This window comes from Geotrypetes seraphini, chromosome 3, assembly GCF_902459505.1.
Source record: "Geotrypetes seraphini chromosome 3, aGeoSer1.1, whole genome shotgun sequence".
Lineage (NCBI taxonomy): Eukaryota > Metazoa > Chordata > Amphibia > Gymnophiona > Dermophiidae > Geotrypetes > Geotrypetes seraphini.
In genome coordinates, this window is record NC_047086.1 from 133,723,174 (window position 1) to 133,748,352 (window position 25,179).

General features: G+C 42.0%; 1 protein-coding gene across 4 annotated transcripts in view; it reads left to right on the plus strand.

Annotated features, from left to right (window-relative positions):
• CIB4 (calcium and integrin binding family member 4) overlaps positions 1-25,179 on the plus strand; it is a 95,748-nt gene that overhangs the window by 31,486 nt on the left and 39,083 nt on the right. For all 4 annotated transcript variants that reach the window (XM_033939528.1, XM_033939526.1, XM_033939527.1 and 1 more), the window contains one exon: positions 15,234-15,378. In XM_033939528.1, coding sequence (XP_033795419.1) covers positions 15,234-15,378 — 145 coding nt within the window. The remainder of the gene's footprint in view (positions 1-15,233; positions 15,379-25,179) is intronic.

The window sequence follows — 25,179 nt, forward strand, 5'->3', positions numbered from 1 at the left end:
TTTCCCTGTTCCACTTTAAATCTTTACCAGCACAAGCAACTTCTTTAGCCTGTTTCTTGTGCCGGCCTGACTCTCCTCTGAAATCACTTCCTGGCCGCGGGGACAGGAATTGACATTAGAGGGAAAGCCAATGCCGGCGTGAGCAGCAAGCTGGAAAACCTGCTCAAGCTGACAAAGATTTAAAGAGGAACAGGAGGAAGGGAGGGTGCGAGTGTACCAGGCAGAGAGAGAAAAACGGAAAGGTGACAGAGTTGAAATCAATCATGTTCAAAGGAGAGAAGGGGCATGGGATAGATAGTTTATGGAAGGAGCATAGAAAGAGGAAAGATGCCATATGGAAGAGAGAGAGAGAGAGAGGGTGCACACTGGATAGAAAGAGCACAGAGGGCAGTGAATGGAAGGGGCAAGATAGAGGGTAAACAGTAGATGGAAGGGGTAGAGAGAGGGAAACAGACACTGAATGGAAGTGTGGGGGACAGGAAGGACAGCTGCTGAATGGAAGTGTGAGGGAAAGGGGGAGCAGATGCTGGAAGGAAGTGGGGAGGAGAAAGAAAAAAAGGGCACATGCAGGATTGAGGGAAGAGGATAGAGTTAGTTACTGGAAGGGGTGAGGGAAAGAGGTGGCAAGCTATAGGTAGACACAGTGAAAGAGGGAAATTGAGGACTGAATAGTAAAAAAGAATTTAGACAGAGGCATTAAATAAATTGAGAGGGAAGAACAGGAGTAAGGGAGCAGAGAGAGAGATGCCAGAGCAGAGGGGAAGGAGAGGAGACAGATACCAGACCAATGGGGGTGAAAGGAGAGATGGAAGGGGGAGGCATACAGTTTCTGGAAGGGGCATAGAAGGAGAGAAGATGCCATATAGGGGCAGAGAGATGGCAGACAGTGGATGGAAGGAAGAGAGTAACAAAAAGATGAGGAAAACAGAAACCAGAGAAGACAAAGGTAGAACAAAAATTTTCTATTTATTTATTGCTTCAGGAGACATGTGTCACTGTTTCTGTGGTATTGCATTGTATGCAGAGTCCAGCTTCTTGCTGGTTCAATTTAACCTTTGTCTATGTATTTCTATTTTATCCCCCCTTTTACAAAACTGTGGAGCGTTTTTTAGCGCCAGCCGTGGTGGTAGCAGCTCTGATGCTCAGAATTCTATGAGCGTCAGAGCTGTTACCACTGTGGCTAAAATCCACACTACAGTTTTGTAAAAGGGGGAGAGGTAAGTTGTTTTGACATTCCATACTAGGCAAAGGTGTTTTCTGTGTTCTGTGTGTTCGAAAGACATGGTTTTCTGTTAGATTGATCTGTACTAGTCTGGCTTGTTTAGTTTTACAATGGGTGTATTGCTGTTTTACTTCTCACTGCAGTATGTAAGATGCTGCCTTTTCCTAGGTACTCTTGTGTGACGTGTGGCTTGTTACTAAAAATCATGTTTTTCGTACAGATGGGGGGGGGGGGGTGCCACACATGCCAGGTACGCCACTGGTTCTACTAGACCAGTCCAGAAACCACCCTACTTAAATATTAATTAACATGCTTCCATTCTGAATTGTTCTTTTGTTTTCATATCATTTCTCAGTTCAAAGTACAGGTACTTCTATTTTACAAAGCCTCAAACTTATCCCCGTGAATTTTCAGTCACCTCCTGACCCAGGGCTTGATGCACAAAACACGCTGTTGGCCAATTTTTTGGTCAATTCTGGCCAACAAGTTTTGATGCAAATGATTTGCACAGAGGTTCAACATAATCCCATCCGATCAGTCGGTGTGAGAGCAACTTTGACACATGCGCAGAGCCAGTTTGGGGAAGCCCAAACAGCTGAGTGGCAGGGGAAGCCCCAAAGCAGCTTCCTGTGACTCAGCTGTTGGGGCTTTTTTCTTTTTTTAATGGCACAGATGTTGTGCGTGTGTTATACATGCACAATACCTTTCCCGTTAAAAAAAAAAAAGTCCCTCCAATAATGGTCCCCCCCCAATGAATGACCCCAATGTAGTTTGTGCAGGAAAGGTATGATATGGCCATGCCTCTTGCAGCCTCTTGCAGCATTCATGCTGCAGCATTCTGAATTACTTGCAGCTGATGCAAACTCTTTTGTAGTAGTCCAGTAGTGATGTTAACATGGCATGGATCTCTGTGGTCTAACATGTCTTTTCAATATATGGAGAGAAATTTCATAGCTGCCGAATATGATAGAGACAATTTCTAAAGGTTGTTTGAATCTGCAGGATCAGATTGAGTGATGAGTCTAGCACAGTGTTTCTCGGACACAGTCAGTATCTGTTTCCACCATAGAAACATGACAGCAGATAAAGGTCAAATGGCCCATCCGCAGCAACCATTATCTCTTTCTCTCTCTGAGAGATCCCACGTGCCTGTCCCAGGCCCTCTTGAATTCAAGCCAAGTATCCCCTAAGCCTAACAAATACCAACCGAGTACCCCCGCCCAAGCTGCACCCCAGACCCACCCCCATAATAACAGTACTAACTGTAATGCAATTTCTTCAATCTATTTTTCATATACACACAATATAATCTTATTAATGATAACATAATGATAACCACAAAATTAAAAAAACACAAAGCACACTATACGCACAGGTTTTTTTCCCAAAGAGGTCAAAGCAGATTACTTTAAAATAGGCAATCAGTAACAACCATAGAAAAATAGACAAATATAGAGCAAAATATAGACAGCAGATATAAATTCACAAAACTGACATATTTTGATCACTAAATTGAATATAAAATTATTTTTCCTACTTTTGCTGTCTGGTGATTTCATGAGTCTCTGGTTGCATTTCCAATATTTCTTTCTTTCTGCCTCCTGCATACTTCCTCTCCTCCGGACCTCATTCCCTTCCCTACCCAACATCTCTCTCTGTCCCTCCATGAGTCCAACTTTTCTTCCTCTCTCCTCCACCCCTATTGGTAATATGTCTCCCTCTCTCTCTCTCACTGTCCATCTGTCTTGAGAAATCCAGGCATCTCTCCCACCCCCAAACATCTCTCCTCCACCCCTATTGGCAATATGTCTCCCTCTCTCTCTCTCATTGTCCATCTGTCTTGAGAAATCCAGGCATCTCTCCACCCCCCTCTACTGCCACATCAAACATTTCTCTCTCTCTCATCCCCCAGATAATGTGCAGCATTTTTCACCATTGCCCACCAGCCCCATGCTCATTTCTCCTTCTATCACCACTCTCCAGCACAATGCCACATATCTCCCTCCATCATTATGTCCAATATTTCTCCCCATTACATCCCCTTCAATCTGCCCTCTCCACCACATCCAGCATTTCTCCCACTCATCCTTCTATTCCCCATGCATCTCTACTTCACTCCTCTCTCTCTCTATGCCCAATTTTCCTTTCTTCCTTTCCCCATGTGCACAATCTCTCACTCACAGGCTCATGTCCAACAATTCTCCCTTTCTATTCCCTCCTTAGTTCCTATGTCCCTGGTGGCAGCCAGCCCATGGACCCCCAACAGGCAGCCCGCGTACCACGTGTTGAGAAACACTTGTCTAGCAGTATCCCAAGATTCCTACCTGTAATTTTAAGGGGTGTTCATACTTCCCAAAATATATTTTGAAGTCAGGTATTTGTCCACTTGAGTTAGGACCCCAAAGAATCTGTTTTACTTGGATTCAGGTAGAGTTTGTTGTTTGCCATTTCCTGAGTTGCGATTAGACAGGCAGACATTTTACTGAATGTTTTAGGTAAATCTGGTTCAGTGGGTATGAGTAGTTACACAAACACACCTATTTTCAAAATTAACAGACGTTCTTAGTTACTCTCGGACCTCAACTGCTAACCTCGCTTGTCAATTATAACATTGTTCACTGACACTGATCAGCTGTACCCCCGTGTTAATCTCAGCTGCCAATCACTATAAACATTACTGTTTACCACTGTTGCCAAGTCATGTGGCAGCTCAGATTTTTCATGTCTCAAATTTCCTTCCAAACTTTGGGTAGGCCCATTTTTTAATGTAACCCTTAATAGAAAATTTAATTAGAAAATGATAAATATCATGATAGGGGTGTTATCTTGATGCCACCAGACTTGTGTCCAAGGATTTCAGCCCCTTTGCAGAATAAGTCCAGCATATGGCCCTTTTAATGGGTTAGAGATATGATCACCTAGGTGAATCCTAGAGCTGCTATCATATCAAGAAAGGCAGCAGCAGTAGTGTCTGAAGTTTCAATATGTAGAGTAAAGTCTCCCATAATCAGTAACCGGGGGAGGGGGGGTGGATCTCAGGGTTACTCAGTGACCAGATTCAGCAGTTCTTGTACAAATGAAGCATTTTATTGCAAGGTGCTCTGTAGGACAGCAGTTCTTAACCCAGGGGGCCATAATGTCCTCACAGGGGATCTATGAAGGCTTGAAGAAATGCTATGATGTTTTGCATTTAAAAATATAGAAAAAGTATGAATGAAAGGAAGCAAGAAAGAACAGGAAACTTAGAACAAAATCTTAATTTCCATTGCTTGTTTATGTAAAATTTGGCTTTTCTAACCTACCATTAAAAATAAACAAAACTAAAAATCGGTTATGAAAATAACTGATATTATCCCAGGACAAGCAGGCAGCATATTCTTACACATGGGTGACATCACCAAGGAAGCCCCGGCACAGAATACAGTTCTTCTCCCAAAATTCAGGGGGTTCTGTTCCAGGAACTCCCGTGAATTTTAAAAAAACATGAATGCGGTTTTTTGCCTGCCAAAAGGCAGGTGAGGCAGGAGAGCGCAGCTGGAGAGGCAGTAGAGTGATGCTGGAGTGCTGGTGGGTGAAAAAAATCACTCGCAGTTTGCTCCAACCATCTCTTCCTGTAGTAAAATTGGGCTACACCAATCAGGAGCTGCTTTGACATGCAGCTCCTGATTGATGTAGCCCGACTTTACTACAGGAAGAGGCGGTCAGAGCAGACTGCAAATGAGCAAGTCCACAATTTACAAACCGCGAATTTGCGGGGGAACACTGTATCTGCCTGCTGTCCTTGGATGACACCTGTTATGGTAAGTAACTGTGCTTTTCTGTACATAGTGAGAACATGCAAGTAAATGGCGCTGAGTGGCTGAGAGAAAGTACATGACATAGTAACATAGTAACATAGTAGATGACGGCAGATAAAGACCCGAATGGTCCATCCAGTCTGCCCAACCTGATTCAATTTAAATTTTTTTTTTTTTTTCTTCTTAGCTATTTCTGGGCAAGAATCCAAAGCTTTACCCGGTAGTATGCTTGGGTTCCAACTGCCAAAATCTCTGTTAAGACTTACTCCAGCCCATCTACACCCTCCCAGCCATTGAAGCCCTCCCCTGCCCATCCTCCACCAAACGGCCATACACAGACACAGACCGTGCAAGTCTGCCCAGTAACTGGCCTAGTTCAATATTTAATATTATTTTCTGATTCTAAATCTTCTGTGTTCATCCCACGCTACTTTGAACTCAGTCACAGTTTTACTCTCCACCACCTCTCTCGGGAGCGCATTCCAGGCATCCACCACCCTCTCCGTAAAGTAGAATTTCCTAACATTGCCCCTGAATCTACCACCCCTCAACCTCAAATTATGTCCTCTGGTTTTAACATTTTCCTTTCTCTGGAAAAGATTTTGTTCTACGTTAATACCCTTTAAGTATTTGAACGTTTGAATCATATCTCCCCTGTCTCTCCTTTCCTCTAGGGCAGGGGTGTCAAAGTCCCTCCTCAAGGGCCGGAATCCAGTCGGGTTTTCTGGATTTCCCCAATGAATATGCATTGAAAGCAGTGCATGCAAATAGATCTCATGCAGATTCATTGGGGAAATCCTGAAAACCCGACTGGATTCTGGCCCTCGAGGACCGACTTTGACACCTGTGCTCTAGGGTATACATATTCAGGGCTTCCAGTCTCTCCTCATACGTCTTCTGGTGCAAGCCTCCTATCATTTTCGTCGCCCTCCTCTGGACCTCCTCAAGTCTTCTTACGTCTTTCGCCAGATACGGTCTCCAAAACTGAACACAATACTCCAAGTGGGGCCTCACCAATGACCTGTACAGGGGCATCAACACCTTCTTCCTTCTACTGACTACGCCTCTCTTTATACAGCCCAGAATCCTTCTGGCAGCAGCCACTGCCTTGTCACACTGTTTTTTCGCCTTTAGATCTTCAGACACTATCACCCCAAGGTCCCTCTCCCCGTCCGTGCATATCAGCTTCTCTCCTCCCAGCATATACGGTTCCTTCCTATTATTAATCCCCAAATGCATTACTCTGCATTTCTTTGCATTGAATTTTAGTTGCCAGGCATTAGACCATTCCTCTAACTTTTGCAGATCCTTTTACATATTCTCCACTCCCTCTTCGGTGTCTACTCTGTTACAAATCTTGGTATCATCTGCAAAAAGGCACACTTTTCCTTCTAACCCTTCAGCAATGTCACTTACATACATATTGAACAGGATTGGCCCCAGCACCGAACCCTGAGGGACTCCACTAGTCACCTTTCCTTCCTTCGAGCGACTTCCATTAACCACCACCCTCTGGCGTCTGTCCGACAGCCAGTTTCTGACCCAGTTCACCACTTTGGGTCCTAACTTCAGCCCTTCAAGTTTGTTCAACAGCCTCTTATGAGGAACTGTATCAAAGGCTTTGCTGAAATCCAAGTAAATTACATCTAGCATATGTCCTCGATCCAGCTCTCTTGGTCCAGAGCAACAAAAGATATTTAAAGGGGGTCCATGGTAAACAAAATGTTAAGAACTGCTGCTGTAGACCACAAGCAGCCACATTGGTTCCTTATCTCCTTCCGCTGGTTGATGGACATAACCCACTGGTTCTGGAATGGTTTGGTAGGACTAAAGGAAAGAAAATTATCAGGCAAGACAAAATTTTTCCCTAAGTAAGAGGAAAGCAAACCACTTTATAGTAAAACTGACATTTATTTACATTGGACCACTTCTTTCTCTGATGACAAGCAGGTGTAATATTCTCACAGATGTAATCCACAGAACCTGGTATTGACAGATACCAAGTGGACTGTCACTGCCCAAACCGTGTGTGAATCAGTACCTTCCCACCTCCTATTGGCTCACGGGACCTGCAGTTCTTCATTTTCCATGGAGCTGAGAAGTTGTGTCTTCAGTGTTCCCAGTGCATCAAACATTTTCCATTTTTGGTGCCTTTCCTTCATTTTTTTCTCTCCGTTTTAGTCATAATATATTTTTTTCTCAGTTCCCTCCTCTTAGACAGAGCCTTTGGGCTCTGTGAATGGGAGCATTGAGCCATGGGAGTGGCTTTAGGGATCTGGCCAATCAGAGTCAGGCCACTCCCAGTGCATCCCAGAATGCACTGGGAAGGAGGCCTAAGGCCCATTCTATGGGAGGGACTTTAAACGCCTGGGCCAGTCAGTGCCTTAGGCCCCTCCCTAGTGCATCCCAGGATACACCAGGAAGGAAACGGCCTGTCATTCTGAAGAGGTGGGCCTTCCATCCAGAGGGAGTAGGCATCCCTCCAGCTGGCCTTGCTGAAAAAGGTACAGGGGAGGGGTCTGGGTGGGCTTTGGAAGGGTGGAGGGTCAGGGTTTGGGAGTGTGTCGGGGTGGGGGTTTGGGTCTCATGTATTCAGGAGGATGCTGACAGGGGGTGTGGGCATCCCTCCTGCTGGGGGTTGTTTCGGGTGTTCCAGCAGGAGGGATGACAACTTAGATGTAATCCTTAACAACTCAAAGAAATGTACAAACTACTCCCTAAATACTTCTAATCTCCGGACAATCCATTTGTAATCCGCATTGAACCACAAGGTAATGGCAGAATAGAAACCCCTAATGTAATGTAATATATTTACCCTATATCTACATTTATCATACATATTTAACCCAAATACAATGCATTTTAGATTACTATGTTTACCCTATAACTACATTTATCCTACATATTTATACCATAACATATTCATTTTATAAATTATGCTTCTATTGTCTGAGTTTTAATGAATTTTCCTGTTTTCATTATGCCATATTCCAAGTGGGGTTTGACCATTATTTCTTCCTCGTTGCTATTCCCTCCTGAATGTTTCTTAGTTAAAGTAGTCTATGAAAAGGATGGTCTATATTTCTCTTTCTTGAACATTCTGGTGTCCTTTTCTAGTTTTAATTCTTTTGAAAGGGAGTTCCACCACATTGGAGCCATCACTGAGAACATTCTTGTCCTGATGCTTTTGTAATTTATGTCTCTATAGGAGGGTATTTCCAGTAGGTATTCCTTGCTGAATCGCATGACGCATGTTGGTGTATAGTTCAGTAGTCTGGTTGCTGAGTATTGTGGTTCTGAAAGATGAATGATTGTGTGGGTCAGCAACATGATTTTGAATTTGACCCTGCTTTCAATTGGGAGCCAGTGTAACTTTTTCAGTAATGGGGTAGCACTCGTCTGCTTTGATTTTTACCCAGTAGAAATCTTGCTGCTGCATTTTGTACTATTTGAATCTGCCCAATCATGTACTTTGGAACGCCCAGCAGGATTGCATTGTACTAGTCAAAGATTGAGAGTACCAGGGATATTATTACATTGGACAGTGCTTGATGGGTTAGGTAAGGGTTTTAGTCCTCTAACCCAATATAGTTTGCCATAGGTGTTTTTCACGATGCGTTGGATTTGTATTGTCATATCTAGGTTTGGAGTCAGCAATACTCCTAGGTTTCTCATTCCCTCCATGGATGATTTTATGGTGTTACTGTTTATGGTTAGTTAGTAACTTGAGCTGTTTATACCCAATTTGTTTATTAGTAGTTCAGTTTTTTCTTGTTGGCTACTAGGCCATTTGTTTGGAACCATCCGAAGATTTTTTTGTAGACCCGTTTTTATCTTCTGTTTAGTTTTCAAGTCCTGTTTCTTTAGTAGGATGATTAGTTGGATGTTGTCTGCGTAGCTGTAACATTTCAGATATCTGATGAATTTCCCCAGCAATTGGAGGAAGGGTTTAGTGTCAGTTATGAGGTGCTAATTGCCAATTATCAGTGCCAATTAAGCCAACTAATCATTTCAAGTTGTGCATACACATTGGCTACACATGCCAATGTACATGCACAGCCTTAGGCTCTATATAAAGAATTTGGGGATAATTTGGGCACCAAGGGGCTCATAATAGAAAAAAAAAAAACCAACATCCAAAAAGTGGCCTAAATCGGTAATTGGATGATCAAAAAGCCAGATCATCCAAGTACCGATAATCAAAGCTGGTTTTAGACGTATCTAAAACCAGTTTAGGCCTTTTCCTTACCTCTAAATGCCTAGAGTGAAAAGAAACATTTTTAGAAGAGGGGAAAGGGTGGGAGGTGGGCCAACCTAGACTTAGTCATATAGCAAGTATAACCAAAAACTTGAGCAAGTTAAAACAGGTATAAGTTCCGAAAAGGGGCCTCTGAGCTATTTGCAGCTGCCGCGATCAGCTCAGCAGCCCTGGCAACCTGCCTACCCCCCACCGCAACAATCTTGGCAGGAGAGAGGCTCATCTCCCCGATCGCAATCGCCTCACCCCTGAACTGCCGCGACCCGCAGCAGGAGATATGCCCAATCTCTCCTGCCGCGGTTCTTGACAGTTCGGGGGAAGGGATGATCACGATCGGAGAGATGCCCAGTCTCTCCTGCCGTGATCCACCCCCCACCCCTGAACCAATACCAGCAGGAGGGAGCCCAACCCCTCCTGCCAAGGCATGAGCCCTGCAACCCCCCATCCCCCTTAAAATACAGGCAGGAGGGATCCCAGGCCCTCCTGCCCATGACACACACCCTAACCGCCCCCAAACCCCCGATCGGCCCCCCTTGAACTCCACGATCCCAGACCACCCACCCCGACACCCCTACTTCACTTATATTAGTTGGACGGATGGATCCCAGCCCATATGCCTAAGGCCCCGCCCACAGAAGGGGTCTAAGGCAACTAGGCCAATTCCGTTTGCCCAGGCACCTAATGCCCCTCCTGTGGGCAGGTCCTTAAGTACCTGGCCCAATAAGGCCCTAAGGCCCGCCATTCGAAGGATGGCAGGTCTGCCAGGTGAATGGGCTTTGGACCCATCTGTCCGGCCAAGTAATATAAGTGAAGAGAGAGTGTCCGGGGTGGTCGCGGGGTTTGGGGGATAATCGGGGGTTTGGGAGGTGCAGTCGTTTGGGGGTGCATCGTGGGCAGGAGGGCCTGGGATCTCTCCTGCCCATATTTTAAAGGGGGTGGGGGGTTGCCTCAGCAGGAGGGGGTGGGCTCCCACCTGCCAGTAATGGTGTGGGGTGGATCTCGAACGCGGCAGGAAAGATTGGGCATCTCTCCTGCCGTGGGTCGCGGCTGTTCGGACTTAGGCTAGTTTTGGGTTGATAATGTGTTGTAAATTTAGACGTAATAGTGGTCTGGACATTTAAACAGCTGAATGTAGAGGTAGCGGGTGCCGGCGTTCTCCGTTGCATGGAAATCTTTTACATTTTTGAACGGTATGTACATCATTGTGCTCCTGTCTGTTATGTCAGCTATAAGCCTTATTACTTTTTGCATAGGTTTGTGGCTTTTTGAGTTTCGTTGCCCATATCTATTGCAATTTTTGATATCTGTTTTTGCATTTCAGATCTCTTTTGAATCTTTCACGGTTGTTACTCCTTAGCAGAATTAAATCAGTTTGGCGGGGTCTCCTGAGGGACCCTGATGAGTATTTCTTTACAACCAAGCTAAGTGCATTTAGAGTTTCCAGTGTCAATCTGAATGCAAAAGTTTTTTTGCTTTAAGTGTATACAGTATTCCAATTAAGAGACATATACACAGTTAAAATATTTTTACACCTTTGAGCTGGACTCGCTTTTAACATTGATTAAGCAATGATTGGAAGATAAACTCTTTCCCTAAGAGGGGGTTACCTCTCCCTCTTCAGAGTTTTATTTCTCTGAGCTGAGTTTTTGTATAGCGGGCCCTCCCCTTTGGTTGTGCTAATTATAGAGTCAGTCTGTTCTCTTTCATAGTTTAGTGCTTTTTCTGACTCCTATTTACTTTGTCCCTGCTGAAGTGGAAACATAGTTGCATCTAAGTGCAGGGTAGCACCATGGCTGCCATAGGATGGGAAGCACATTCTTATAATGAGCAACAAGCTTCAGAATTGTTATCAGCTTTTCATTTATTTACCTCAGACGACAATACCACCATTCCTACAGATTGGGAACACTTAGAAAATTTGCAGAAACGCATAGTCCGTGCTGAGTTGCATGCAGCCACATTAGCTGAATACTGTCGCTTAAAAAGGATTCCCAGAGGTCTCCGGATGAGGACAGAACCTAGTCTGTTCTTAGACAACACAGCATTTCTTGATAAATGGAATGCTATACTCAACAAATGCTCCTTGGACCTTATGCTTCTAGTGATAGAAACTACTAAGATTGAACTAGACACCTACCAAGATGAACTTAAACAAGCCAAAGAATCTTTACAAAATAGCACTAATACTGATGATTACACCAAATCATTACAAGAGATTAATTCAAAAATCGATGCATTTAAGGAGGACTTAAGAAAAAACAAGATTAAAAAATTACGTAGGGACGAGATGGACTATACTAAAGGGTTTGTGTATGCGTGGATGGACAAAACTCGTAATATTAAACGTCCAAAGCGTCCCATATATACACAAACATCATCAGACACATCAGAAGATGACAATAAATCACGACAGGGAACTGTTCAGGCCTCATCTCACAATGTCCATTTTCAGGGTGGCTCCAAACCACCCAACAAGAGGCCGGTAAGATCCAAACAACCTCGGTTGCAACCTTAACATCTAATATTTTCAATCTTTCCCATCGTGCTTTATCTCCTATAGAAACATCAGTTCTTAATAAGGGTCTCTCTTTTGTCCCTACTAGTCGTTATGGGGCTTTTGACACCAGAGTGGCTGTGTTTAAATTTATAAGATCCTGTAAACTTAAAAAAATTTTTTACACAGAAGACATCTCCACTGACCAACCTCAAGACAGCCATCCAATTTTTCATGTTAAATCTTCTTGGTGTCCTCCGGGTGTTGTTGATCCACACATTCAAACCTTTGAAGATTTAATATTAAGAGATATTGGTGGTCTAGAGCAAGACCCGCCTCCTATCCGTTTCAACTTATCTAGACAACAACAAGTTGCAGTGTCTTCTTTGGCATCTGACACTAGTATTGTCATCCATTCAGCAGATAAGGGTGGAGGAATAGTTATTCAAGATAGAAGTTCATATGTCAGTGAGGCACAACGACAGCTATGTGACCCCACATATTACACATTGTTGCAGAATGATCCTACACAATCTATTCAAGATGTCATCTCTCATGTATTGGTGCAGGCTCTTGAAACCAGGGTTATTACTGACAAGGAGTTTAGGTTTCTGAGTTGTAAACATCCTCGTATACCTGTTATTTATTTTGTCCCAAAGATTCACAAGTCTTTATCTAACCCTCCAGGTAGACCAATAGTTTCTGGAATAGGATCTCTCTTGGAACCTTTATCTGCTTTTTTAGACCTGTATCTTAAAGACAGGGTTCCTCTGGCCCCCTCTTATGTCTTAGACTCCACTAGTATGATTCAGTTTTTAGCTTCTCTTCAGAACATACCAGCAAATGCCATATTACTGACCTTTGATATTTCAGCTTTATATACTAACATTCCTCAAAAAGAAGCCATTGAGGTTATTAAGGTTGAATTACAAGCTCAGGATATGTCAGATACCAGGAGACAGTTTTTGCTTGATTTGGCTCAAATAGCACTTAACATGAATTACTTTCAATTTGACCTAGATTTTTATAAACAGATCAAAGGCACTGCCATGGGGTCTAAGATGGCCCCTTCCATAGCTTGCCTTTATGTTTCTCAGTTTGAAAGTAAATTCCTGTATCCTTCTGAGTTCTGGCAATTTTTTCTATTTTGGAAGAGATACATTGATGACGTGCTGGCAATTTGGATTGGCACTTCAGAGGACCTGGGTCGTTTTTTTGATTGGCTCAACAAATGCGATTCCAACTTACAGTTTACAATGACCACGGATCATCATCAGGTCTCTTTTTTGGATATCAATATTATATTGAAAAATGGTCAGTTCCATACATCCATTTACCGCAAGCCTACAGATAGGAATAACTTGTTACAGTATGACAGCTTCCACCCGAAACATCTAAGGAACAATATACCAACTGGACAATTTTTACGTCTTAGAAGACTCTGTTCCACGGTGGAGGAATATGTTCACAGAGCGGACGAAGTCAGACATAGATTTCTAGTGAAGGGCAATCCCCCGTCTGTGCTCAAGAAAGCCTATAAACGTGGCTTATATGCTAACCGGTCTCTGCTGTTACAATCGCATCACAAATCAGATGCCAGTTCGTTGGTTTGTGTGTTACCCTATTCTATTCATGCCTTTCAAATAAAGAAAATTATTAAACGTCATTGGCCTATTATGCAGTATCATGAGGCTTTCCAAGATGTCCCCAGATTTGCCTTTTCTAAATCTCCAAATTTGAAACAGCAACTAACACATTCACAGTTTCTAAGTCTAGTGGCTTCTAACTCTTTGAGGGGTCAGCATTCCCCATGTGGACACTGTAAAGTCTGTCAATTTAGTGTCCCCATTCAACAAATGTCATTATCTCCTCGATACAAGTATACTCAGCATGTGACTAACTGCAATTCACATCATGTAATTTATGCCATATCTTGTCCGTGCCAGCTTGTGTATGTGGGGAGCACTACCCGAAGTTTGAAGCTCCGTATTGGAGAACATATGAGCCGCATACGCACTGGAGTGCAGGAAGCCCCCCTGGTGCAACATTGGCAGAGCAAGAATCATGCCGTAACTGATCTAAAATTTACAGTATTGGACCGTGATTGTAACACCAGGGGTGGTGACATAGCTCGTATGTTGTGGAGAAGAGAGCAGAAATGGATCTTTGACCTCAATACTCTCCACCCATATGGCCTCAACAATGAGATCGAGTGGGTAGCGTTCCTCTGATCATGTCTGGCCTCTGTAGTGTATTTTTGAAGTTTTTTGCTTTTGTTAGTGTTTCGATGATGTCATCACGTTTGTCACGTCCGGTTTCCCTCCTCCCTCCGGTTTAAAAATCGGAGCGGGTGCCGGTGTTCTCCGTTGCATGGAAATCTTTTACATTTTTGGACGGTATGTACATCATTGTGCTCCTGTCTGTTATGTCAGCTATAAGCCTTATTACTTTTTGCATAGGTTTGTGGCTTTTTGAGTATCGTTGCCCATATCTATTGCAATTTTTGATATCTGTTTTTGCATTTCAGATCTCTTTTGAATCTTTCATGGTTGTTACTCCTTAGCAGAATCAAATCAGTTTGGCGGGGTCTCCTGAGGGACCCTGATGAGTATTTCTTTACAACCAAGCTAAGTGCATTTAGAGTTTCCAGTGTCAACCTGAATGCAAAAGTTTTTTTGCTTTAAGTGTATACAGTATTCCAATTAAGAGACATATACACAGTTAAAGTATTTTTACACCTTTGAGCTGGACTCGCTTTTAACATTGATTAAGCAATGATTGGAAGATAAACTCTTTCCCTAAGAGGGGGTTACCTCTCCCTCTTCAGAGTTTTATTTCTCTGAGCTGAGTTTTTGTATAGCGGGCCCTCCCCTTTGGTTGTGCTAATTATAGAGTCAGTCTGTTCTCTTTCATAGTTTAGTGCTTTTTCTGACTCCTAGTTACTTTATCCCTGCTGAAGTGGAAACATGAATGTAGAGGTAGGCCATTCTAAAAAAAAAACCCTTATTATGGATGTTTTTTTTAGAATAGACATATTTCCTGCTGCTACTTTCAGCGTTTAGGGCCTTAGGCCAAAAGGGGACTTTTTTTTATTATGCCCCTCCATGGGTACAGAATTACCCAAGAGAATGATAATTTTGTGCTTGGGTATAGTGACTAGTGGATCAGGTAGAAAAAAATACTGTATGAAATGAAAAGTGTGTGAATTATTTGGTTCTGTAGTTATTTTGTTGATGCTCCATAGCCCCAGGTACGTTAGATAGATTGTGAGCCCACCGGGACAGATAGGGAAAATGCTTGAGTATCTGATTGTAAAACCGCTTAGAAAACCTTGATAGGCGGTATATAAAATCCTAATAAACTTAAACTTAGTAACTGGTTGTTTGTTTTATTTTCTAACTTTGCAGTGCTTCTAATTAATAGATGGTCAGCAAACTTCAATAGCCTTTTCTTTCAATTCAGGTAAACCCTTTCCGTGATAGAATTTGTAAAGTATTCTCTGGAGAAGATGGGACTTTTTCTTTTGAAAATTTTCTGGAAATGGCTTCAGTCTTAAGTGAACAAGCGCCTTTCAATTTAAAAATAAAATATGCTTTTCGTGTTTATGGTAAGTTTTCCTATGAAAATTTTCTACATTATTCTTCATAGCAAAATGTCTTTATTATTTTTTAAAAATAGTAATAATTGATCATTTTTTCAGTAGTCAACTCATCTTAATTCCTTAATGAAAAGAAGCTTTAATAAGCACATTTTTTAAAAATTTCTTTATTCATTTTATAATTCACAAGTGTACAGCCAAATATTAAACAATATATAAGACAATAACACTTGAAAATCCACCATATTATACAACAGAAAAAGAAATATCTCCCACCCCCATCCGCATCCCTATACATTTTTTAAAATGGTTTATATTTATAAGTGATTTCTCTTTATTTGATGAGTTTATTAATAGATGTTTCCATTGGAAACAAAAACAATTTATTTTGGTATATTTGGTGGTAATATGGCCAACACAGCTGCTCCGGGCACCTCCTTAATCACCATAACTGAACTGGTATATTTTCACCGACCCCCCCAACCTAGATTTCACCAGTTGGCTTCTTCAGGATGGGTACTACAAAGACAAAATATGTTAATCAGTTATGGTGATTAAGGAGGTGCCCAGAGCAGCTGTGTTGGCCATATTACCACCAAATATACCAAGATAAGTTGTTTTTGTTTCCAATGGAGGATTTATTGGAGTTGTTAAAAAATATGTTCTATGGTTATTGGTGGGAGAGACAGTGAACATGCAATGATGGTCTCTATACATAGCTACTCCGTGAATTTTCACTGGGTTATAGTTGTGGGTCTGATTGTTCACTATTAAGCACATTCAAAGTTTTGAAGTGATTATTCATACAGTATGGTATTGTAAGGTGATTAACGAAAGTTGAGATATTGTATATCACCTTTTATTATTAAAGTTCCCTTGTATAGCAAGTATGTAATGTAATTTGTAATGTAATTTATTTCTTATATACCGCTACATCCGTTAGGTTCTAAGCGGTTTACAGAAAATATACATTAAGATTAGAAATAAGAAAGGTACTTGAAAAGTATGATCTTAAAGTAGCCAAACACACCAAGTCAATGGTGAAAGCTAGAAAGATTCATGGATCCATAAGGAGAGAAATGGTCAGTAGGAAAAAGGATATGGTGATGCCCCTGTATAAGGCTCTGGTGAAGCCTCATATAGAATACTGAGTATAATTCAGGAAACCAAATCTTCAAAAAGATATAAACAAATGGAGTCAGTCCAGAGGGCGGCTACTAAAATGGTCAGCGGTCTTTGTCATAAAGGGGCTCATTTTCAAAAAAGATAGACATCCAAAAGATGGCATAAATCATCTTACCAGTCAAAATGTCTCTAGTGTGTCTAAATCTTAAGGGTGTGTGTTTTGGGTGGGCTTAAGACTTGGACATTCTGCAGGAATAATCAAACTTTTAACAAAACGTCAAGACATGTGGGGCTAGACCTGTTTTAAAAATGAATAAGGGTCTAAAAGGTACCCAATCTGATGAGATGACCACTGGAGGGATTAAGGCATGATCCCCCTTACTCCCCCAATGGTCACCAACCCCACCATCACCACCCAAAGAGGTGAAAGTACATTCCAGTTTCAGATGGCCACAAAAAAACACAGTTCTGCAGATCAGAGGGACACTCTAAGGGGCACTGTAGTGAATGTCACATTAGAAAGTCTCAGGTACACATATCATTGTAACCTTCTTATATTGTATAGTGAGCCCTCTAAAACGCACCGAAAACCTACTGTACCTATATAAAGATGACACCTACAGGCATAAGGGCTATTGTGGTGGTATACAGGAGGGTACAGTAAGTTTTGGGTGGGTTTTGGAGGGCTCACCATACACTATAAGCAGGTTATAGTGACACTTGTACCTGGGACTTTTAAATGTGACATTCATTGCAGTACCTCCTAGAGTGCTCTTCTCAGCTGTCATTGTGGCCAGTTTAATAAGAATGCAAGCCGCTAGGTTGTCCCAATAGCTTGTTTTGTGCGTTTTTCATTTGGATATTTTCATATACAAAAATGGCCAAAAAAGATAGACGCACTAAGGGCCAAAACATCTAGATAGGTCATTAAAAAAAAAAAAAAAAATAGACATCTTACAGTTTTGAAAATGGACATGTTCTCTACTGGATTTCTGGACGTCTTTCCCAAAATGTCCAAACTCAGACATAGATGTCCAATCAAAAATTCCCCTCAAAGCATATGAGAACATACTTAAAGATTTCCAAAAGAATAGAGATATATTGAATCTATTTATAACTTCTTTGAACTACATACAGTATTTTTCGCTCCATAAGATGCACCCTAGATTTAGAGGAGGAAAACAAGGAAAAAAAACATTCTGAACCAAATTCTCCCTGCCAGGCTCTTCACCCAACCCTATACACCTTGCCAGGCTCTGCACCGTGTGCCTGTCCCTGCCAGGCTCTGTACCCTATCCCCCCACTGGTGGTCTAGTGGACAGGGCAGACAGGCCTAGAAGCTGGAAGGCAGGTAGGGACAGGGCAGGCAGGCAGGTCTCCCCCTCCCAGACAGCCCCCCAGGCAGACCTCCCAGGCCTCCCCCTTCCAGGCAGGCAGCCCCCCCTTCCAGGCCCGGCCTCTCCCATGTAACTATTTTTAATTTGGCAGGGCAGGCCCCGGCCTCCCTCTTCTCCTAACCCCTCCCCCCCCCATTACCTTTTTTTCATTCTGGCACCATCCCTTGCTGGACGTGACTGCCTGGTCCCTGCGAGCAGTGACGGCTGACACGGCTGCCTCCGAGTCATAGAAACATAGAAACTGACGGCAGAAAAGGGCCTCGGCCCATCTAGTCTGCCCACACCAATGACCCACCCTTACCTACCTCTATGAAGAGATCCCACGTGCCAATCCCATTTTTTCTTAAAATCTGGCACACTGCTGGCCTCAACTACCTACAGTGGAAGATCATTTCAGCGATCAATCACTCTTTCGGTGAAGAAATATTTTCTGGTGTCACCATGAAATTTCCCACTCCTGAGTTTCAGCGGATGCCCTCTCGTTGCCGTGGGCCCCCTGAGAAAAAAGATATCTTCTTCCACCTTGATACAGCCCGTGACATATTTGAACATCTCGATCATGTCTCCCCTCTCTCTGCGTTCCTTGAGTGAGTATAGCTGCAACTTATCCAGCTGTTCCTCATACGGGAGATCCTTGAGTCCTGAGACAATCCGGGTGGCCATTCGCTGAACCGACTCAACTCTCAGCACATTTTTGTGGTAATGTGGCCTCCAGAATTGTACACAGTATTCCTGTTCTTTTTCCTTGAGGCAGAGCAGCACACAAAGCTGCCTGCCCAGTCCCAGTCCGCTTCCCGTGAGAACTCAATTCTCGCATGAAGCAGCGCAGAAGCGGGTAGGCAGCCTTGTGTGCCGCTCTGCCGCAAGGGAAAAGAACAGGACTCAGAGACAGCTGCATCAGCTATCACTGCTCGCAGGGACCAGACAGTCGCGTCCAGCAAGGGTTGGCACCAGAATGAAAAAAAAAGGTAATGGGGGAGGGGAAGAAGAGGGAGGCCAGGGCCTGCCCTGCCAAATTAAAAATAGTGCCAGAATGAAAAAAGGTAACCTTTTTGGGGGGGGCGGAAAAAGTGCATCTTATGGAGCAAAAAATACGGTAAATACACCACAAAGTCAGATACAAAAGTCAATTACTCATCATTCAACCCTTTTATCAACTGTAAGAAAAAGCTTGTAACATGGATTGTTTGAAATGATCATCAGTCTATAAAACCTCCAGAGCTTTTTATATAACTAAATTACTTTCCCCCCCCCCCCTCTTTTACAAAGGCATTCTAGCAGCTGCCGCTTGGCAAAACCCCCAAAGCCCTTTAAATCTCTATAGACTTGGGGCAGTTACCACAGTGGCTCACGGTATCAGGCTTTGTAAAAGAGGGGGTATATGTTTAAATGTATCCAATACTTAAACCAAAAGGAAAAAAGCACAGTCACTCTTTCACTCCGGCTTCGTGAGGGTTTATTTGTCTTTTGGGGTTTTTTTTGTAATTTATTGACAGAAACATAGAAACATGATGGCCCATCTAGTCTGCCCATCCGCAGTAACTTATCTCTTTCTCTCTCTGAGAGATCTCACGTGCTTATCCCAGGCCTATGTGAATACAGACACAGTCTCTGTCTCCACCACCTCTTCTGGGAGACTGTTCCATGCATCTGCCACCCTTTCTGTAAAAAAATATTTCCTTAGATTGCTCCGGAAACTTCATCCTATGCCCTCTCATTGCAGTTTCCTTTCACATTAAAGAGACTCGACTCGTGCATTTACATTACGTAGGTATTTGAAGGTTTGAAGGTTTCTTAAAATCCAGAACATACAAAGTAAAATCAGACAAAGAAAAATCCAAACCTTGGTCCAACCCTTGCGGCGTTCCACAAGGGTCCCCACTGTCCCCTACTTTCTTCAACCTATATACGGCCTCTCTTGGCGTTTACCTGAACAAACAAGGCCTATCCTCTTATAGCTATGCTGATGACATCACCATCCTCATTCCTTTCGACTGACCAATGCTCTTAATGTCAGACACACTACACAGAACTCTAGCTACAGTTACGACTTGGATGGAAGACCACAAACTGAAACTCAACCCAGACAAAACTAAATTCATCCTCCTAGAAAATAACAAAATCCCAACCATAACCAACTTAGAAATCAACTCTATCAACTACCCTTTGCAAACCACCCTAAAACTTCTAGGTATGACTATTGACAAAGGCTGCACCATGCAACCCCAAATTAACAAAACAATACAGAAATCTTTCGCAGTTATGAGAAACCTTAGACAAGTCCGAAAATTCTTCGAAAAAACACAATTTCAGCTCCTAGAACAATCTCTAATCCTAAGTATCCTAGACTATTGCAACATCCTCTACCTCCCCTGCCCTGCAAAAATGATTAAACAACTACAGACAATTCAGAATACAGCTCTGAGATTCGTCTATTCATTGAAAAAACATGATCACATTACTGAGGCATTCATCAATTCTCATTGGCTTCCAATCCAGGAAAGAATACAATTTAAATTCTACTGTATACTATTTAAAACTATAAATGGAGACAGCCCAACCTACCTAAACGACCGCCTCATCCAAACCACCTCTACCAGGCATAGAAAAACACACATCCCATTCACTTACCCCCCCAATCAGAGAAGTAAAACGGAAAAAAAATATACAACGGACTACTGGCCACTCAGGCAGCCAAGATAGACAACCAAGTCTCCAACCTATTGACAACAACCCCAGACTACAAGATGTTCAGAAAGGAAATAAAAACTATACTCTTCAAGAAATCCCTTAATAAAGCTTAATACCATGATAAAGCTTAACCCCCCTCTTACCATCCCCTCCCTAACCCCAGATCCTACTTTTCCCTCTCTTGGAAACCTTCTCTGATCTAACGTTGTAACCCTTCTTCCATAACTCTTTTTGTAATCCGCTTTGAAGCGAAAGGTAATGGCGGAATAGAAATGTAATGTATTTAAACGTCTCTATCATATCTCCCCTCTCCCGCCGTTCCTCCAAAGTATACAGATTGAGATCTTTAAGTCTGTCCCCATACGCTTTATGATGAAGACCACATACCATTTTAGTAGCCTTCCTCTGGACTGACTCCATCCTTTTTATATCTTTTTGAAGGTGCGCCCTCCAGAGTTGTACAAAATATTCTAAATGAAGTCTCACCAAAGTCTTATACAGGGGCATCAATATCTCCTTTTTCCTTCTGGCCATACCTCTCCCTATGCAACCTAGCATCCTTCTAGCTTTCGCCGTCACCTTTTCAACATGTTTGGCCACCTTAATATCATCACATACAATCACACCCAAGTCCCGTTCTTCTATCGTGCACATAAGTTCTCCACCTCCTAAACTGTACCGGTCCTTCGGGTTTATGCAGCCCAAATGCATGACTTTGCATTTCTTAGCATTCAATTTTAGTTGCCAAATTTCAGACCGTTTTTCAAGCTTCTCCAGGTCTTTCTTCATGTTATTCACACCATCCGGCGTGTCTACTCTATTGCAGATTTTGGTATCATCCGCAAAGAGGCAAATCTTACCCAACAACTCTTCAGCAATATTATTTTAAAAAAATGTTAAAAAGAACAGGCCCAAGAACAGAGCCTTCAGGCACACCACTGGTAACATCCCTTTCCTCAGAGTGATCGCCATTGATCACTACCCTCTGTCACCTTCCCCTCAACCAGTTCTTGGCCCAACCTGTCACTTTGGGACCCATTCCGAGGGCACTCAGTTTATTTATTAGACATCTGTGTGGAACACTGTCAAAGGCTTTGCTAAAACCTAAATACACCACATCTAGCTCACATCCTCTGTCCAATTCTCTGGTCACCCAGTCAAAGAAATTGATCAGATTTGTCTGACAAGACCTACCTCTAGTGAATCCATGTCATCTCTGGTCCTTTAATCCACAGGATTACAGAAACTTGACCATTCTCTGTTTTAAAAGTATTTCCATTAATTTGCACCAAATTTCTGCCTCTCAACGGCCACGTTTTTGGTCTTGGAGAATAAAAACTACAAGGTCAGCATCTATGAGACAGACCTGGTTCTTTTTGTTGCATAGAACTTTATGGACCCCCAGTTCGATTACAGAAGTTGAATAGTTCTAGGTCCAATAGATGTTGGCATTGTGGTTTAGAAGCTGGGACATTAGACCATTTTATTTTTTTCTGTCCCTATATAAATGCCTTTTGGAAGTTAATTTGGTCCCAAATTAATTCATTGTTAGAAAATCATGTTGCCCTTTCATATGATACTATATTATTTGGTACATCTATGAGATTCAAAAGCCCAATTTCTGCACATAATAATAAACTTTTATTAATATTGACAGGGGTTGCCATTCAACAGATTACTGGAAACTGGAAAGATTATACTAAACTTAATTATACCTTTTGGTGGAACTCAATATGTCATATTTACAAAATGGAGAGGGTGCTTGCCATGCAACAAGGAAATTATCACAAGTTTAAAAAGATTTGGGGGTCATTGATTACTTATTCTAATGATCAGACATCTTAAACACCTTGGTATTAGTTAAGATATAGAGGGGGTGGGATTGGGAAAGATAATAATTGCTAATTGTATTATTATTAATAAATGGGTGGGTGGGAAGGAATTCTTTTATATTTATATATTTTAAGGATTATAAGTAAGATTGTCAAGTGATTTGTTAAAAAATTTTTCTGTTTGATTATTGTACACTTGTTATAAGATTTGAAAATGAATAAAGAATTTAAAAAACAAAAAAAAATTTGCTTACCACAGAAGTCAGACGTACCAGCCTGTAATTCCCTAGTTCTTCCTTACTTCCACTTTTGTGGAGAGGGACCACATCCACCCTTCTCCAGTCCTCCGGTACCACTCCCAACTCTAGAGACTCATTGAAAAGGCCAGTCAGCGGAGCTACCAGAACATCCCTAAGTTCCATCAGTACCCTAGGATGTACACCATTCGGCCCCATCGCTTTGTCTACCTTTATTTTAGCTAGCTCCTCACGAACACAACCCTCTGTAAAATTGATCAGGGTCTATTACTCCTCCATCCATATTCACGTTTATTTTCTGCGGTTCTGCTCTCGGTGCTTCAGCCGTGAACACAGAACAGAAATATTTATTAAGCAATTCGGCCTTTTCTTTATCAGCTTCTACATATTCTTCCCCTTCTCCTTTGAGTCTCACAGTGCCACTTTTGTACTTCTTCCTATCGCTAATATATCTAAAAAATGTCTTGTCTCCCTGTTTTACCGTGTCAGCTATTTTTTCTTCCATTTGCATCTTTGCTTTCCTGACTACACGACCAGCCTCTCTTAACTTTTCCAGATATTTTTGCCTGTCTTCCTCTTTCTGCGATCTTTTGTAGTTTATGAAAGCTAATTTCTTATTCCTTCCCTTCTCAGCTATTACTTTTGAGAACCAAAGCAGTCTTCTTTTCCTCTTACTTTTACTTATTTGCCTCACAAAAAGATTTTTTGCCATTACAATCGCTCCTTTCAGTATTGCACAGCGCATTTCCACTCCTTCCAGATGTTCCCATCTGATGCTGACATGACGCTTAGAACTTTCCACAGCATATCATGTCTGTGGCTACTTTCATTATGCACATCTTTCTGTGAGAAAAGAAAATATGAAATGAATACATAAAATACCGTTACAATGAAAAAGAGCAGAAAAATCATGGTCATGAATATTTGAATTTTGAATTTTTTGATATGATGCCCAAATCCAAGTTTAGACATTTTGTGGAAGATGCACAAAAATTCAGTACTAAACATGCCCATTCTCAAATAGTCACTTTTCAGATATGCATCTATCCTTTTGAGCCATTTTTGGAAAAAAAACACATCCAAAAGAAAAATGTACAAAACAGGCCATTGGGATGTAGGAGAGGTCAGCATTATTAATAGATTGGCCACACAGACGTCCCAGCAGAGCAGTGGGGCACTGCAGTGAACTTTACATAAAATGGCCCAGGTACATATTTCACTATGACTCCCTTATAGTGTAAGGTGAACCCTACAAAACCCACCAAAAACCTGCTGGACCCAACTATATACCAATCCAATAGTTCTTATACCTGTAGGTGTCATCTATATGTTGGTACAATAGAATTTGCCCATCTCTATGGTTGACTATATTGCCCACTAGACTAATCCAGAAACCTACTTGCTGCTCTAGGAAGGCCATAACATCAGAAGCTATCATACACGCAGGTATGTTCTGTTTCATTCACATCTTTGGAGGGGGGAGAGGGTCAGTGATCACTGGGGGAGTATGGCGGGGGTCATGTTTACATTCCTGCTGTGATTATCTGGTCAGTTTGGGTACCTTTCTGGAACTTTTTCATAAATAGGTCTAGCCCCAAATCTCCAAATTGTACATTGGATGTATTCTTAAATGTTTGATTATAGCAAAAACACATCCAAGTCATAAACCCACCTTAGTCCCACCCAGACCACGCCTCTAACACACACCCTTGAGATTTAGACAAACTACTGATCAACAGCATTAAAATCCATCTAGAAAATAAGTTTTGAAAATAACAAATACTGTTATGTCCCTTCCGGATTCTATACACTAGGGGGCTCATAATAATATTTTTTAAAAAAAAAGTCTAAAAAGTGGCCTAAATGGATACTTAGACGATCAAAAAGCCTGAATGTCCAAGTACCCATAATCAAAGCTGGTGGGGGCGCTAGAGAGCGCAGAGAGACATGGCAGCTGGATTGTAACGCTCTGGCAAAATCGGCATAAAATCGTGCTTTCATCAGTGATTAAATTGATTTTATATGCTAAACTCGATAACAGGAAACATTTAATATGTCTACCACAAAGATAAATAAGAAAAATAAACTGGAACCTGCTTCCCCAAGCAAAAAAACAGAAGACAAGGATGAGGCCGACACCATCCATACGGTCCTTGCCGAAATTCACGCCATGCAGGACATGCTCAATGAAACCAGAGATGAAATAACAGAAATGCGATCTGACCTGTCTTCGCTGAGAATGGATTTTGCACAAATCCAACTGCAAATGGATGAGATGGAAGCCAAACATAAAGGTACTCAAGCAACCATCTCTACACTACAGCACCAAATTAAATGCATGGTGCTGCTTGAAAAAGAATTGGAGGAGATGAATTTACGATCTCGAAGAAACAACCTACGAGTACTTGGGGTGCCGGAAGGGAAGGAAGGATACAATCAAATTCATGGAATCCTTTATCCCGAAGCTATTGGATATACAATTTTCTAAAGAATTTGAGCTAGACAGAG